Raw genomic sequence first — 15,959 nt, 5'->3', positions numbered from 1 at the left:
TTTGCTTGTAACTGGAAGGTTAAGAGTCAAGCAGTCAGGTAAGTACAACCCTACAGATTCAGGGTAAAAATACTGGTGGACACCAAGTTGAAGATACTGGGTCTTAACTAGTGAACACACGACGTTTCTCCTTGGTAGTCCTCCAGTTTGGGAAATCTGTATCTGCAGTTAGGTAGAGGCTTGGAGTTCTCTCTTTAACCATACCAGGAGTAAAGGCCTAACAAATCCAGGTACTGTTTGGGACACATTAGTTAGGGTGGAGATGCTTATCAGATGTCAAAGCAAAGCATCAAATAAGCAATCTGAGAATTCTGAGTTCAGGGGAGGTAAGTTAGAGATAAATTTGGGTCTTCAGTTGGGGATATAAATTTGGGTCTTCAATATAGATGATATTAAAGCCACGAAATGTAGATGGTCTCAACAAGGAAATGGATGTAGAGACATCCAAGAACAAGACTTCAGGAAAAGGGGAGTAACCAGCAAGAGACTGGAAAGCAAGGCAGCACACTGCTGCAAAACGGAGGCTGAGAACATGGCTTGAGAGGACCGTGTCCCATGATAATCAAGGTCAAGCAGGCAGAGGATGGGACTCCAATCTGGTCAGCACCGCTCACCTGACAAGCAGTTACTGGAATGCTTGAACACCAAAAAACAGGAACGCTCATATGGAAAGTTCTTATGAGGAACTCTATAAAAAGGGACCAACTGGAGACGGAAGCGCCCAGAGAACAAACCATCCGGGGTAAACAAAAATAATACATTTTTAAAAGGTCATCTGATTCTCCTTTAGTTTCAGGATGATGTTCTTTCCATTGTTTCCACCTACCAGAAATCATCTTGCCCGCCAAAGACTATCAGTTTACAGTGGGTTGGCGGTAGTGGTTTAGTCACTAAGTCATGTCTGACTCTTGCGACGCCATGACTATAGCCCACAGGTTCCTCTGTCCATGGGATTCTCCAGGTAAGAATATACTGGAGTGGGTTGCCATTACCATCTCCACTACAGTGGGTTGGGGGCATTTAATTCTTAAGTGCTAGTGTGAAGTTACCTTAGGTTCCACACTAAGCATTTAGCCCACCAATAAGGAAATACAAGGCTGCCCCAGAACAGGGGGCTCTCAAGAAAAGGCAAACTTCAGACTTACTAGTTGACTGCTGTTTTTCAAAACAGCTGCTGGATGAAGTCACAAGTGATTTCCTTCCTGCTAAGGTGCATACCATGAATATTTTCTCAGTATGCACGCAAATGTGTGTATGATGCATGTACTAATTTCCTTAGTGAAATTCTGGGTCAAAGAACATCTGGGTCAAAGCACATTTTGCATTATCAAAGAGCATGCAGCTGAGAGGAGGAAAACACACAACAGTCTTTACTTTTAAATGATTATCAGTACAGTATCAGTACACAAGTAGTAAAATGTAACAAGTTAGTGAATTCTACCACCTAGTAAGTGTGAATAAGAGAAACTAACAGCAGCCCAACACTAGGACCCATTGTTCTAACCCTTAGTTGGAAAGGACTATTTTAAGGCTGGCTGTTGTTTAACATGGGTTACAAATGACTATTTACTACTTTTTCATAGATAAAGCCCCTGACCTTAAAGAAAGATTTAGGGAAAAAAATGCTTTAATCCCTTTCTTTCTTAGGAAAATTGGGTTTTAAAGAACTATCTAAGAAAGAAAAAGTCAGTGTTGATAATATGCTGCTTGAGAGAAAAGGCATAGAAAACAGACAACATATATCCATTAAATTTCTAAGAAATATGAGGTAAAAAGATACATCTTTGGATAAGCTCCAAGCCTGTACAAAGAATCCACGTTGGTGATTCTGCAAAAAGTGAAGGGACCTACTATATAATATACAGAAATAATTTAATGCCTTTTCGTAAGATGTAACTCAAGCCTTGCTAAATGAAGCCTCATGTTCCATGAAGGCGTTCAAAACGCCAATCCACGCAATAGGCACTTTTCTTCTGCCTCTATCCATTTATGCGGTAGTTCTCATGGATTTCCGGCCGGATGTCGCAGACAAAGGCCAAGAGGTTATCCAAGACTTCATCCCTGTTCTGCTGGAAGTAGGTTTGAAGGATGGTCATCTTCTCCTGGGTGTCCTTCTCTACTTCAGTGCTGCAACTACCATGGGATCCCAGAGCCTAAATTCGGGGAATGACAACAGAGGGAACATCAGGATGAACATTTAATAAGCAGCTTTCAGACTTTTAATAAGCAGCTTCCTGACCAACCCAGACAGCATACTAAAAAACAGAGATATTACTTTGCCGACAAAGGTCCATCTAGTCAAACCTATGGTTTTTCCAATAGTCATGTATAGAGGTCAGAGTTGGACTATAAAGAAAGCTGAACACCAAAGAATTGATGCTTTTGAACTGTGGTATTGGAGAAGACTCTTGAGAGTCCCTTGGACTGCAAGGAGTTCCAACCAGTCAATTCTAATGGAAAACAGTCCTGAATATTCATTGGAAGGACTGATGCTGAAGCTGAAACTCCAATACTTTGGCCACCTGATGTGAACTGACTCACTGGAAAAGACCTTGAGGCTGGGAAAGATTGAAGGCGGGAGGAGAAGGGGATGACAGAGGATGAGATGGTCGGATGGCATCACCTACTCGATGGACGAGTTTGAGCAAGTTCCGGGAGTTGTTGATGGACAGGGAAGCCTGGCCTGCTGCAGTTCATGGGGTTGCAGAGTCAGACACGACTAAGTGACTGAACTGACGGACTTCAGACTTTTGAAGAAACCCAGTTTCATCATAAATATAATGATCAGCAGCAGGAAATGTAACATTGTGACCAAAGAGCATGTGAGAAGTCAGCGTTCCCATGGTTTGTGGGAGCAGAAGCTGATACAGTCAACTTGGGTGGCTGACTTTTCAACATTGAACAAAAGGTAAACAAACTGCACAGCATTTCCACTCCTGGGAAATTATCCCGGAGAGGGACACAGTCACTTCTCTCTAGAGTCTAATGTGCAGCCTTAACCAGAGACTGAAATGAACCTGAAGACCCAACCACTGAGGCCTCGTGGTTAGTAGTATCTCCTAGTGCACTTTTAAAAGGGAGAGATATATGTGGTATTTAAAAAAAAACAAAACCTCTTAAAAAGTAACACTCAGTTCAGTTCAGTCACTAAGTCGTGTCCAACTCTTTGTGACCCCATGAACCGAAGCACACCAGGCTTCCCTGTCCATCACCAACTCCCAGAGTCTACCCAAACCCATGTCCATTGAGTCGGTGATGCCATCCAACCATCTCATCCTCTGTCGTCCCCTTCTCCTCCTGCTCTCAATCTTTCCCAGCATCATTGTCTTTTCCAATGTGTCAGCTCTTCGCATCAGGTGGCCAAAGTATTGGGAGTTTCAGCTTCAGCATCAGTCCCTCCAATGAATACCCAGGACTGATGATCTCCTTTAGGATGGACTGGTTGGCTCTCCTTGCAGTCCAAGGGACTCTCAAGAGTCTTCTCCAGCACCACAGTTCAAAAGCATCAATTCTTCGGTGCTCAGCTTTCTTTATAGTCCAACTCTCACATCCATACATGACCACTGGATAAACCATAGCCTTGACTAGAGGAACTTCTGTTGACAAAGTAATGTCTCTGTATTTTAACACTAGGGAGATGCAATTTAGGAGGAATATACAGTTTTACTATGACTAGTTAATGTTTTAGCACTTCAGCAGTGGATTCACCAGTATTATGAACACATGACATTCTAGAAGAATACACAAGAAACTGTTAACAGTGGTTATCTCTGAGGACTGCAGGTCTGGGTGAAAAGGGAACTATCCTCTCACTGTTGCTGTTTTATTGCTTGAAATTTTGGTGCACTGATGTCTTACCTCTTCAGTTTCTATTTAGAACTTCACACAGTGATAAACTTTCATTTACTGTCTTCTCATTGTTAACTGTTGCACCTACTTTATCAGAATGTGACCCATCAGGTTCTTAAGGCATCACTTTTTTTGTGCCTGACCCTTTCCAACACCTAAGCTGCTGTCACCTCATTACATATGTTAATTACATTCCTTCACTCAAAAAGGTTCACGTGAACAGGCAGAGATTCAAACGTAGGGCTCTTCATACTATCACTGTTCATACTGTAGGAATACCTTGGAGCATTTCATAATGGTTGGCTCAGCCGCCTACCCATATTTTAAAAGTCCATAATCCTTACTCAATGGGGTGGGGGGGGGCCGGAAAAATCCACTACCTCTATTCTATGAACATGTCAACTATACAGCAAACCTCAGAAGTCACAAAAGTGAAGCAGTTACAATGGAATACGGCTAGAAAAACTCATCTCATGCACGAGGCCATCACTATAAGCAATGGCAGCTTCAATGCAATAATAGGACAAGATGGCCACCCCTATTTCTACACTGTCTTGTGGGCAGTCTGACAACTTACAGCACCAATTCATGAGTAAGAGACCCAGACTCATTTTAAGTTTAAATAGCAGTCACTGCCCAGTGCAAAGATGAACGGAACTTCGGCTACTTACTGAGAGAGAGGCATGACCCTTTAATCTGGACTTGGACCTGGGAGGGTGTGTACCTGGATCTAGTAGGCCACAATGAAGAACTTGAGAATGAAGCCCGTAAAGGCAGAGAGGAGAGATGGAAGTAGCCCTGAAAGCATTATTTAAGCTCATAGATCAAAATGAACTCAGTCTTTACCTGGGTTTCCAATCATGTAGGTTGACAAATTCCACTTTGCTTAAACCAGCTTGAGCTGTTTTCTATTACCTATATCCAAAAGTCCAGATGGAGGTTTTTTCCTCTATAAAGCCTCTTCCATCCTTTACCTTTTCCCTAACTCCCCCTGCTTCCTCTGTACCTTCTGTGATCTGTTTCTGTACTATTATTATATGCATCACGTGCATCGTGGTCTAGCCTCTACTGGTAAGTTACTATCTATACTAAAGCGGGGCTCCATGGAATTCATGTTTATGACCATCGCAGTCCTCTTCAGTTGTCCATTTGCGTGACTTGTGTTTTATTACTGAGTGTCCCTGACCACCAGACTGTAAGCTAAGGACCATGTCTATTTCTGTTCACAGCTGATCCTCTGCATCTGGCACACGTTCACCATCTAAAGATATTTAATATTATCTACATTTAATATATATTAAATAACATATCTCCATAAAGTTATCTATATTTAATATCCATTAATAATTTCATTATTTATCTAAGTGAAGACTAGAATTCAAATGTTAAAAACTAATCATCCTGAGGGATTCTGCCTAAGTATCCAATAACCCAGTTTTCAAATTTTTACCAGAATCAGAATTGCTGAGCTATGCTCTTTTGGGAGCCTAAGGGGAAAAGGAGAGGAAGGAAGCCTCAGGAAACTAAGGCAATAATGAAAATTCACTGGACCCACCGCAGCTTCCTTGGCCTTGAACTCCTTCTCCCTCTGCAGGCGGTACTGTTCAACTTCAGCCTGGGCTTCTTCTTTAGCCTGCTTCAGCCTCCGGTTCTTTCCTGTTTTCAAAGGAAGTGGTTAACAGACAAGAAGAAGAGGAAGCAGAGACTGAGATGGTAAATTCTAACCATAAACAGTGACAAAAGTTTGAAGATACAGTCTCAAGAGACACGTGTAGGGAAGAGGGAGAAAGGGAATTGAGAGCTAACCAATGGTAGAGGTTCCTGCCTCCTGTACTTAACTAGACTGTACTTCACTGGGAAGTGACTTGACAAAAAGGACCACCTTCTATACTAACAGACTGTAAAAATTATGCAAAACACTTTGGAATGTGCCAGAATATTTTCTCAACCTCAACTACTAAGAATCAACATAAAATGGGCGACATAAGCCATCTGGGGAATTCTCTCCCTGAGAAGTAAACACTTAATATGCTGCTCATTACAATCAGAGCTCAGCTAGCTTACCGAGGCGGCTAATATGCTCCCAAAGGACGTCAACCTAAACTGTAACTAATGAAACAGATGATGTAATATTGGAAACTAACATCCATGCCTGTGCACAAGGAAATAAGCAAGAAATGTTCTGAGAAGGAATTCTTCTCAGATATGGAGCCCTGGGCATAAGACTGTACAAACATCTAAGTGAGGAAACACAGAGGCTCTGGTTTCTAGAAGAGCATAGTTTAACAGACAGCTGGGAAAACTCTCTAGGAAAACTCTCTAGCTTCTGTCAGAGTCTCTATGAAAATGGACCACAAGATCAGTAAGTTTCTCTGTCCAACTTCTCAGATACACAAATTGGGGGGTGGGGTGGGGTGGGAGGTCCTAGGCAATCAGTCTGAACACTTATTTAATTCAGAGTGAAAGACATTCTGCATCTTAAAAGCAAGCTGTTGGGAGGGCAGCTAAGAGGGAGGGAATATATGTATACTTCTAGCTGACTCATGCTGTTGTACAGCAGAAACCAACACAACATTGTAAAACAATTATCCTCCAATTAAAATTTTAAAAAGAATTAAAAAATAAAAGAAAACTTATAATTCATTGCATATCAACTGCCCAAATCCCACACAGTCCATGTAGATGAATGAAACTGAATTTAACCTTCCACCTCCTGATCTTGCCTAGGAAATCCCTTGGACAGAGGGGCCTAGCAGGCTACAGTCTGTGGGGTTGCAAAGAGTCAAACACCACTTACAGACTAAGCAACAGCAGCAGCAACAACTCCTGATTAACAACAGAATTTTGGACTGGTGATAACCCCAGGATATTAATACTAAATGAGGCTAGTCTAAACCAACCAAAAGGTGACTAAGCCCCTCAAGGAGTATTTCTCCAGGTTTCTCCAGTACTATTTAGGGCCCACCACTTAGGATCTGCTCCGACTGACCTCTACTCCAATACTCCACATGCCATCCTCCTCATCAGCTATACATTCGAGGCCAAGAAAGCCAAGATTATTTCCCAAACCAACAAATTTTAACTTGGCCTGAATATTACACAGTAGCCCCACATTTTCACAATACCACTTGCAATCACTCCCAACTCCCATGGCTTCCCGAATTAATTACTTAAGGTAAACCATTTTCTTGTTACTGTTGTTCAGGCACTCAGTCATGTCTGACTCTTTGAAACTCCATGGACTGCAGCACACCAGGCTTCCCTGTCCTTCGCCATCTCCTGGAGTTTGCTCAAACTTGTGTTCATTGGATCAATGATGCCATCCACCATCTCATCCTCTGTCCTCTCTGTCTCCTCCTGCCTTAAATCTTTCCTGGCATCAGGATCTTTTCCAATGAGTCAGTTCTTCACATCAGGTGGCCCAAGTATTGGAGCTTCAGCATCAGTCTTTCCAATGAGTAACAGTGTTAATCTGCTCTAGGATTGACTGGTTTGCTCTTTGTGCTGTCCAAGCGACTCTCAAGAATCTTCTCCAGCACCACAGTTCAAAGGCATCAATTTTTTGGCGTTCAGCCTTCTTTATGGTCCAACTCTCACATCATATATGACTACTGGAAAAACCACAGCTTTGACTAGACAAAGTAATCTCTGCTTTTTAATACGCTATCTAGGTTTGTCATTGCTTTTCTTCCAAGGAACAAGTGTCTTTTAATTTCATGAAAGCAGTCACTGTCCACAGTGATTCTGGAGCCCAAGAAAATAAAAGTCTGTCACTGTTTCCATCATTTTCCCATCTATTTGCCATGAAGTGATGGGTCTGGAAGCCATGATCTTAGTTTTTTTTGCTGAGTTTTAAATGAGCTTTCATTCTCCTCTTTCACCTTCATCAAGAGGCTCTTTAATTCCTGTTCACTTTCTGCCATAAGGGTGGTGTCATCTGCCTATCTGAGGTTATTGATATTTCTCCCAACAATCTTGATTCCAGCTTGTGATTCATCCAGCCCAGCATTTCACATAATGTACTCACATGTAATTTAAATAAGCAGGGTGACAATATACAGCCTCAATGTATCCCTTTCCCAATTCTGAACCAGTCTGTTGTCCCATGTCCAGTTCTAACTGTTGAAGATCCAGTTTTCCCCACAGCCAGTCCCTCCCGTCAGGAAGCTTGCACAAGCCTACTATCCTCATCCATCAGAGGGCAGACAGAATGAAAACCACAATCACAGAAAACCATTCTCTCCCTGTCAGCAAACATCTTCAAAGTTCAATTCTGACTGGCTTCTCAGAAAACCAAAAAGTATTTGAGCAGGAAGTAATTTCTTTTAACTCTGGTTTTTTCTGTTTTGTTGAGGGCCTTACACGTACAGGCCAGCACTGCTGTTTCACTCCAATGACACAATGATTTCATGAAAAATTGGGCTGGACCATTTTACTGCATCATGTATGTCTCTTTCCAATTCCTAACTGGGCATGTCAACCATGATTACAGATCAAGAAAGGCAGTAACTTTTTCAAATTGTAGGTGTTAATAATTCTATTCCTAACTACTGCAAATCCTGAGATATATATTAGACATAAATTTACTCCTTTAAAACAATTTCTTTCCATCACTATGTTATAGCTACTGGAGATATACAAGTCCCTGCACCAGGTCTGACAGGAAAAAGGAAGGTGTAAATCACGACCCCTACCTCCAAGGCACTCAATCATTTTTAACCATATGCCAAGTAACTGTTTCTGCACTTTCCCCAAATATTCTCACACATTTCCCAACAGATACAACTTCTGTTGCTGATGATCCATCACAAGACATACTCTGAGAAGTCATTCTGGAAATACTCATCAAGGGCATGATGAGAATACTCCATGAGCAACACAGAACTTTCCAGTCACCAGAGCTACAAGATTTCTTCCTATGTCCAGCCCCCTCAAAAAAAGCTCTTTCAATGAAATACAAAGTATCATATGACCCCTAATTGAAAAAGTACCAGAGCCAGGCTTGAGTATGGGTGAAGAGTGTAAATCTTATGATTTAAAAAAAAAAAAAAAAATCAAGAGAATACTGAGATTACCAGTTTTTGGTATTTTTACCCCAGCTATATTGTGTCCCAGGGTATGGTCATATCATTTTTCTCTGGGTCCCAACTTTCCCATGGGTAAAATAGGAATAGAAACATCTCACCAGATGGGAAACTGAATAAATAAAGTTTAATTAGACACAGTTCCTGTTATCCAGGAGCTTATTCTAGTAAGTGAGCCATATAAAGAAACAGGTTACTGCACTGTGACAACAGAAACAGGCATTTGGGGAGGAGGTCTAACCTAGTCTGAGGGGTAAACACCCAGTTAGGGCAAGTTTCCTGGAAGAACTATTGCCTAAATTTTAAGATCTGAAGGAAGACTATGTGTTTGAGAATAAGGAGAGTAAACTAGGAAAAGGCTTTTCCAATCAGGAACCAACTGTGCAAAGGCTTGAAGGTGATATCAACCTACGTGTCTTTAAGCAATACCTAAGAGATTAGAGAAGAGCGAGCGAGCCTGATTCAAAAACACCTCCTACACCCTCCTACGGAATTTAGGTTTTATTCTGCAGACACTAAAGGTCTGGTGACTATAGGAGGAAATCAGAGTGGCAACTGAGATGTATGACTCTGACTACAGTGAGAAGAATGAATTGGAGGGAGGAAGTCTCCCATTCAACAATTAGATTCGATCCTCCTATTAAGTTCTTTAGTAACCTCTCATTTCTCAACTCTAGCCCTCCTCTCAGCCGCAATTAATCTACCCAATAGCTGCTTCCTTCACTGGGGCTTTGAAAACTGCAATAAAAGACCACAAATGAACGGCGTACTGCGTTTGGCACGTATTAAGGAATTAATGAACTAGGCTGCTATGGGCTTCTCAGAAAACGGCGTCCTGGACTAAGATGCTGGCTGCAGAGATGGAGAAAAGTGAACAAATAACGCCTTGCCGAGTGACTAAACATGGCGAATGAGGGAGGGTCTGAGACGTGGCGAAGAGGACTGTTTCCAGGCTGGGTAACACGGTAAACGGTGGAGACAACGACTTCCGTTTGGAATAACCCATTTTATTCGCCTCCCAGACCCTAAGAAAGTCGTCCACCTATTATTGATTCCACACCCTATCTACTAGCCCACATCGCAGCTCTCAGGCGACCTAGAAGACTTCCAGAGGTTCGGATCCGGAGAGCTGCGAGTCACACAAGCTTCCCCGACTGTAACCATCCCCCTCCCCCGCCCAGTCCGCACTTTTTCGGTCCTAATGCACCTACCACCCCTCGCGGCCTAGCCGCAATCCCTGGACTCGCACCACGCCGGGCTGCCTCAACCCCAAACTCACGCTTGCGGGCCTCGGACACCTTCTCGGCGGCCCGTTTCTCCGCCTGGAGCAGCTGCTGGATGCCCTGCGACTGACTGGCCATGGCTATGGCTATGGCGCCGGCAGCGGCGACTCCGAGGCGGCAGACTGCGGCCTACTTCAGCCAAATCGCCCCCTCGGGTCAGCTGACCCAGACGCGCACAATCTGCGCTTGCGCCCGTAGCCCCGCCCACTGTCACGTGACCTCCGAGACGCCGCGTCAGCTGACTGCGCTGCGGGCCTGCGACTTGGGGCGGGGAGGAGGCGGGAGAGTGGAGCGGCTTGACTGCGCCTGCGCAGCATCTGTCTTCACCGTCTTCTGTCTCAAGAGCAAGCTTCGGCCTAGCGTTTGTCTGGTTCTATATTTGTGGTTGTTTTGTCACGTCGTTATTGCAGTAATCCCCCCCTTCCCTTTACAATAAACTTACATTGAGATCCAGAGAAGTAGGGCCAGGTCAAATCACTTTCTCCTATTCTGCACACTGCTTTACTCCTTCCTGTTTCTGAAACTTTCCTTGGCACTCAGAATATATTAGGAGGCAGGCTAAACGTCTTACCCGGGCTCTTGGGTTGGAATCTGAATTGGGATAGGGAGACTTGGGGGTCAAGTGTGCCACTAATCCGTGTGGTTTGAGGAGAGATGCGTTCCCTCTCTGAAACTGAGTTCAGGAAAGGATTGGAGTGTTTTCTGTAAATATTTGATGAAGGCATGCTGCAAACCTAGACCACGTTTATACTGAGGCTACTGAGGAGAGCGAGACACAAGGTCCCTGGTGGAGTGTCCAGATGATGGACAAAAACAGATTCGGTCAACTAAATAGAAAATTACAAACTGTGGTAAAGTAATGAACGAAAAACACAGGTTGTTCTGAGAAGAAGTAAGGAGAGGGAGTTGATGAGGTGTCTGAAGATGCTTCCAAAGAAGTGATATTTAAAATGAGATCAGAAGAATGAGAAGCTAGCCAGGAAAGAATAGTGGGGATGGTGCAGGTGGAGGGTGATTAAAGGAAAAGACCCACATATGTGGATTTTCAGGGAGCAACAAAGACATCTCCCACCACAAAGAGGGAGATAGGAAGCCAGGGGTTGAGTTTATGATATGACAGTGTCCTGAACGCTTGACAACTCCTTATGGTAAATTAGAAGTAGCGTTCAGTTCAGTTCAGTTCAGTTGCTCAGTTGTGTCCAACTCTTTGCGACCCCATGAATCGCAGCACGCCAGGCCTCCCTGTCCATCACCAACTCCCGGAGTTCACTCAGACTCACGTCCATCGAGTCAGTGATGCCATCCAGCCATCTCATCCTCTGTCGTCCCCTTCTCCTCCTGCCCCCAATCCCTCCCAGCATCAGAATCTTTTCCAGTGAGTCAACTCTTCACATGAGGTGGCCAAAGTACTGGAGTTTCAGCGTTAGCATCATTCCTTCCAAAGAAATCCCAGGGCTGATCTCGTTTAGAATGGACTGGTTGGATCCCCTTGCAGTCCAAGGGACTCTCAAGAGTCTTCTCCAACTCCACAGTTCAAAATCATCAATTCTTTGGTGCTCAGCTTTCTTCTGCCTCTTGAGAAACCTGTATGCAGGTCAGGAAGCAACAGTTAGAACTGGACATGGAACAACAGACTGGTTCCAAATAGGAAAAGGAGTACGTCAAGGCTGTATATTGTCACCCTGCTTATTTAACTTATATGCAGAGTACATCATGAGAAATGCTGGGCTGGAAGAAGCACGAGCTGGAATCAAGATTGCCGGGAGAAATATCAATAACCTCAGATATGCAGATGACACCACCCTTATGGCAGAATGTGAAGAGGAACTAAAAAGCCTCTTGATGAAGGTGAAAGAGGAGAGTGAAAAAGTTGGCTTAAAACTCAACATTCAGAAAATGAAGATCATGGCATCTGGTCCCATCACTTCATGGGAAATAGATGGGGAAACAGTGGAAACAGTGTCAGACTTTATTTTTTTTGGACTCCAAAATCACTGCAGATGGTGACTGCAGCCATGAAATTAAAAGACGCTTACTCCTTGGAAGAGAAGTTATGACCTACCTAGATAGCATATTGAAAAGCAAAGACATTACTTTGCCAACAAAGGTTCATCTAGTCAAGGCTATGGTTTTTCCAGTGGTCATGTATGAATGTGAAAGTTGAACTGTGAAGAAGTAGTGTTATTAACCCCATTTTGTTATTGACCAACCAGCAGTTCAGAGAGGTTAAGTAACTTGCCCAAAGGCAACCCCTGTTAACTGTCAGGTAGGGTGTTTGAGGGTTATCCCAGTTGCCACTAATGGTAAAGAATCCACCTGCCAATGCAGGAGATGTAAGAGATGTGGGTTCGATTCTTGGGTGGAGAAGATCCCTTGGAGAAGGAAATGGTAACCCATTCCAGTATTCTTGCCAATAAAATCCCATGAAAAAAGGAGCCTGGTGGGCTACAGTCTATGGGGTCTCAAAGAGTCAGACACGACTGAGGACAAGGGTGTTTGAATCTACCAGGTCTACCAAGTGGAACATCTGACCCATTGTGCCCTTCTATGAGAATCTTATGGGCTGTAGGAAAGACCAGGTGATGCACCAAGAACATAAGACTTATGTCAGAACTTTTAGATAAAAGTATCTCTCTACTTCAGAAGGAGCTGAATTCCTACCTCATAACAGTTTCATGTGATAAGTTTCAGTTCAGTCACTCAGTTGTGTCTGACTCTTTGAGACCCCATGGACTGCAGAACACCAGGCTTCCCTGTCCATCACCAACTCCCAGAGCCTACACAAACTCATATCCATCAAGTCAATGATGCCATCAAACCATCTCATCCTCTGTCATCCCCTTCTCCCGCCTTCAATCTTTCCCAGCATCAGGGTCTTTTCCAATGAGTCAGTTCTTCACATCAGGTGGCCAAAGTATTGGAGCTTCAGCTTCAGCATCAGTCCTTCCAATGAATATTCAGGACTGATCTCCTTTAGGATGAGCTGGTTGGATCTCCTTGCAGTCCAAGGGACTCTCAAGAGTCTTCTCCAGCACCACAGTTCAAAAGCATCAATTCTTCAGTGCTCAGCTTTCTTTATGGTCCAACTCTCACATCCATACATGACTACTGGAAAAAACACAACTTTGACTAGACGGACTTTTGTTGGCAAAGTAATGTCCCTGCTTTTTAATATGCTGTCTAGGTTGGTCATAGCTTTTCTTCCAAGGAGCAAGCGTCTTTTAATTTCATGACTGCAATCACCATCTTCAGTGACTTTGGAGCAGTGATAAGTTTAGAAGGGTAGAATTAAGAGACCTGGAGATATATATCAGTTCAGTTGCTCAGTTGTATGTATATATATCCCAAACAATAATGCAGAAAGGTTCATGCACTCTAATGTTTATAGCAGCATTATTTACCATTGCCACATGTGGAAACAACCTAAATGCCCACCAGCAGATGAATGGATAAAGAAGATGTCTTTTATGTACACAATGAAATACTACTCAGCCATAAAAAAGAATGAAATCTTGCTGTTGGCAGTAACTTGGGTGGACGTGGAAAGCATTGTGCTTTAGTGAAATAAATCAAAGGGGAAAAAACAAATCCTGTATGGTATTGTATGTGGAATCTAGAATATACAACAAACTAGTAAAAGTAACAAAAAAGAAAGAAAAAAAACTCTCAGATATAGAGAACAGACTAGTAGTTACCATTAGGGGGAAGGGAAGAAGGAGGGGCAAGGTAGGGGTAGGGAATGAAGAGGCACAAACTACAATGTATAAAATAAATAATTATAAGGATATATTATACCACATAGGGAATATAGCTAATACCTTATAATAACTGTAAATCTAGTATAACCTTTAAACATTGTTGAATCACTCTGTTGTATAACTGAAACTTATATAATATTGTATATGAACTGTATCTCAATTAAAAATTAATATAAATATAAATAAGAGATAATAGTAGCCCCAAAGTGGAAACAACTCCAATGCCCGTCATCTGATGATTGGATAACAGAATATGTCATTTCTTTACAATGAGTATTATTTGGTCATTAAAAGGAATGTGGTAATTGTACATGGTATAGGATGAGTGGACCTTGGTAACATCATGCTAAGTGATAGAAACTAGGCACAGAATACCACATATTGTACAGTTCCATTTATATGAAATGTTCAGATTAGACAAATCTATAGAGATAGTAGTTTGTGGTGTTGCAGATGCAGAAAATTTCCTCTACCCTTTCAGGTTCTTCTGAGAATTAAATTGACATGAGAGAAATTAACAGGAGAAAATCAAACAAAGCTTAATACACATAAAATAGAGAGATACAAAGAAACAGTAATTCACCAAAGTGTTTGAAATCTTCCCTTAAACACTATCTTCAGCTGAAAACAATAGAGAATATTACTAGGAGGGGTTTGGGGCTTTCAAGGAGGAAGGCAATTAACATAAGATGGAAGAGCAAATGTTTGGTGAATAAATGTTTGCTGGGCCATGCAGCGTCAATGGGACGTAGAGTGGACTCCAGTCTCTTAAGAATCTCCCCATCACACTTAGCCCGTATTCTTCGCAGACAACTCTGGGGATAGCTCTACTACTATAACAGGCCTCTGTCTAAATTCTTCAGGCACTTAAGGGAAAGTTCAGAGTTTCCTCCTGTGTCTTTTTTTGGCCTTGACTATTTTCAGTTCAAAATAGTCTGCATGCTAAAGAGACATTTTGGGGTGGCAAGTTTTGCCTCCCTACATTACCACCCTTGAAGCCTCTTTTAAGAAGTTTCACAGTCCAGGACTTCCCTAGCAGTCCAGTGGTTAAGGATCTGCGCTTCCACTGCAGGGAGCGCAGGTTCAATCCCAGGTCTGGGAACTAAGACCCCACATGCCGTGTGCTGTGGCAAAAAAAGAAAAGTTTCGCAGTCCAGAAGCTGAGTTGGTAGAAATTGTTCCATCTCATCAAACCAGTTCCTTTAGTCTTGACACTAGGTCAGTGCAGTTAAGTTCGTTTCATGAGGTAATGATGCAGGTGGGTTATCAAAGTTAGGTTGATAAAGTGTAAGCAATGCATTTCTATGGATACAAAAGAAAAATAAAGATAAATGATAGGAGCAAATTATAAACCTATTGTCTTTGTCCTGAGAAATGCCAGTCAAGAAGACTTCTAGATGTCAGGGTCTAAGCATCTTTTGCAGTTTGAAATCTCACTTATGATGTCATCAGCTGTTCCAGTAAACTGAGTGTCTCACACAGCAACAGGCACGAAGATCATCTAAATATGAGCTGCTGGATATGATTATAATTTTATCACTTTTTGTTTGAAATATTTTTCTCCCTACCTAATCTCCTAGAATTTGGGGGAACTCTTGCTTGCTCCTTGGAAGAAAAGCTATGACCAACCTAGACAGCATATTAAAAAGCAGAGACATTACTTTGCCAGCAAAGGTCTGTCTAGTCAAAGCTATGTTTTTTCCAGTAGTCAGGTATGGAGTGAGAGTTGGACTATAAAGAAAACTGAGCACTGAAGAATTGATGCTTCTGAACTGTGGTGCTGGAGAAGACTCTTGAGAGTCCCTTGGACTGCAAGGAGATCCAACCAGCTCATCCTAAAGGAGATCAGTCCTGAATATTCATTGGAAGGATTGATGCTGAAGCTGAAACTCCAATACTTAGGCTGCCTGATGCGAAGAACTGACTCATTGGAAAAGACCCTCATGCTGGGAAAGGTTGAAGGCAGGAGGAGAAGGGGACGACAG

At 42.6% G+C, this 15,959-nt stretch overlaps 1 protein-coding gene across 1 annotated transcript; it reads right to left on the bottom strand.

Annotated features, from left to right (window-relative positions):
* Positions 1-1,343: 1,343 nt before the first annotated feature.
* Positions 1,344-10,426, bottom strand: ATP6V1G1 (ATPase H+ transporting V1 subunit G1). Its single transcript, XM_019966798.2, has 3 exons — positions 10,213-10,426; positions 5,405-5,505; positions 1,344-2,153 (listed from the first exon to the last, which is right to left on the bottom strand). Exons 1-3 carry the CDS (start codon positions 10,292-10,294, stop codon positions 1,980-1,982), a joined length of 357 nt encoding a protein of 118 aa, XP_019822357.1. The 5' UTR covers positions 10,295-10,426; the 3' UTR covers positions 1,344-1,979.
* Between the last annotated feature and the right edge of the window lie 5,533 nt (positions 10,427-15,959).

The sequence above is a fragment of the Bos indicus genome, chromosome 8 (assembly GCF_029378745.1).
Source record: "Bos indicus isolate NIAB-ARS_2022 breed Sahiwal x Tharparkar chromosome 8, NIAB-ARS_B.indTharparkar_mat_pri_1.0, whole genome shotgun sequence".
Classification (NCBI taxonomy): Eukaryota; Metazoa; Chordata; class Mammalia; order Artiodactyla; family Bovidae; genus Bos; species Bos indicus.
The sequence above is the reverse complement of the archived record's forward strand: the minus strand, read 5'-3'. Positions and strand labels throughout refer to the sequence as shown.